The sequence below is a fragment of the Perognathus longimembris genome, chromosome 25, assembly GCF_023159225.1.
Source record: "Perognathus longimembris pacificus isolate PPM17 chromosome 25, ASM2315922v1, whole genome shotgun sequence".
In the NCBI taxonomy this organism is placed as follows: Eukaryota; Metazoa; Chordata; class Mammalia; order Rodentia; family Heteromyidae; genus Perognathus; species Perognathus longimembris.
Window position 1 is genome coordinate 16,896,350 of NC_063185.1, and position 1,706 is coordinate 16,898,055.

Genomic DNA, 1,706 nt, shown 5'->3' on the forward strand with positions numbered 1-1,706 from the left:
GCCATTGTGAGGCATGTCAGAAGCAGAGAATTCACCAACCCTCCCACCCAGGAGGCAATAGCCAATGCCTGGCATTGCATGAGGCTCTGAACTCAGGACCCTTCAAAACCAAATGATAATGGTGGATTGTGAAGTCTCAACTATCTCCCCAGTTTGGCAGGGTGTTACTTAGATTTCTCATGCCTTTCCACTGCAGAAATTTCTCTCTCTTATTTTTTAATTACTTATTCTTTCTCCTTAAATACATCTCTTCTTCATGAGTTGTAGTGTAAGTTAGCTCACTGTGCAATGACCATAAATGATGAACTAGAAAGCATTCCTAGATATCTTCGTATCCAATTCTTAAAAGAGGAAGGCATCAAAATCCTGAGGTCTATCAAGGGTTATTTTCAAGTGACTCACAGAGCTGAGGAATAGGATTGGCCCCAGAGCTATGACAGAAAATTGACTGGACTTCCTCTCTCCTCCTACCCTACAGTTCTGCCTCTCTCTAGTACCTTCCACAGAGCCCCCTTCACATCCTTGTTTCTCAGAGTATAAATCAGAGGGTTGAGCATGGGAGTAATTATAGTATAAAAAAGGGCAACAAACTTCCCCTCATTCTCAGAATAACTTTCCCTGGGTTGTAAGTAGGTGTACATGGCTGAGCCATAGAAGAGAGAAACAACCACAAGGTGGGACCCACAAGTCCCAAAAGCCTTTTTTCGTCCGGCCGTTGACTTGACTTTCATCATTGCCCTGGCAATGTGTGCATAGGAGCCTAGAATTAAAGCTGCAGGCATGGCAATCATAATGATTCGAGCCACAAACATCTTGGCCTCTATTCCTCCCGTGTCCTCACAAGCCAGCTTCAGGAGGACAGGGAGCTCACAGATGAAGTGATTCAGTTGATGGCCACAGAGGGGGATGGCCATCATGAGGCCAGTCTGAATCAGTGAGTTCAAGACCCCTCCCCCCCAGGAAACAGTCGCCAGTGTCTGGCAGAGAACAGGATGCATGATGGTGGTGTAGTGCAGTGGTCGGCACACGGCGGCATAGCGGTCAAAGGCCATCACCACCAGGAGCATGCACTCAGTCCCACCCAAGGAGAGAAATATGATAAGCTGTGCTACACACCTTCCATAGCTGATGGTCTTATCAAGTCCAGAAAGATTAACCAGAAGCTGGGGCACGGTGCTGGTGGTATAGCAGAGATCCAAGAAGGAGAGATGAGAGAGGAAGAAGTACATGGGTGTGCGCAGTCGAAGGTCTAATCGAGACAGAATGATGATGGTGGTGTTGCCGAGGAGCGTTAGGGAGTAAAAAATGGAAATGAAGACAAAAAGGAGAAATTCCAGTTGAGGCCAATCTGAGAAGGCCACCAAAATGAAGCCATCATCTAAACTAGTGTTGAGTCTTCCCATGACCTTTTTACCTGCAGAAATAACAGAAGACAATTCAATGCCTCCTAAGAATAATGAGATTTTAAAATTTTACATTGTGTTATCGCCTAAATGCCCCCTTAATGGCATGTTTTACTTCTCCAATGATTACTAGATTGGAAGTAATATAGCCTAGGACTGAACCCTGCTTCAAATCCTTCTGCCTTTTTGTTTCATGACATTATCCAGGCCACTCAGCTCTTTGGATGTATTCACATCCTTGTTTGGAAGCAGAGATGATGGACTGCCCTCCTCGTACTAATGAGATTAGGACACCAAAGTTAA

At 45.3% G+C, this 1,706-nt stretch overlaps 1 protein-coding gene across 1 annotated transcript; it reads right to left on the minus strand.

Annotated features, from left to right (window-relative positions):
* Positions 1-467: 467 nt before the first annotated feature.
* Positions 468-1,403, minus strand: LOC125341977 (olfactory receptor 2Y1-like). The gene has a single exon (XM_048334116.1). It carries the CDS (start codon positions 1,401-1,403, stop codon positions 468-470), a length of 936 nt encoding a protein of 311 aa, XP_048190073.1.
* Positions 1,404-1,706: the final 303 nt, after the last annotated feature.

Coding starts and splice junctions, on each gene's coding strand:
- LOC125341977 (XM_048334116.1), bottom strand. CDS start 1,403: ATGGGAAGACTCAACACTAGTTTAGATGATGGCTTCATTTTGGTGGCC.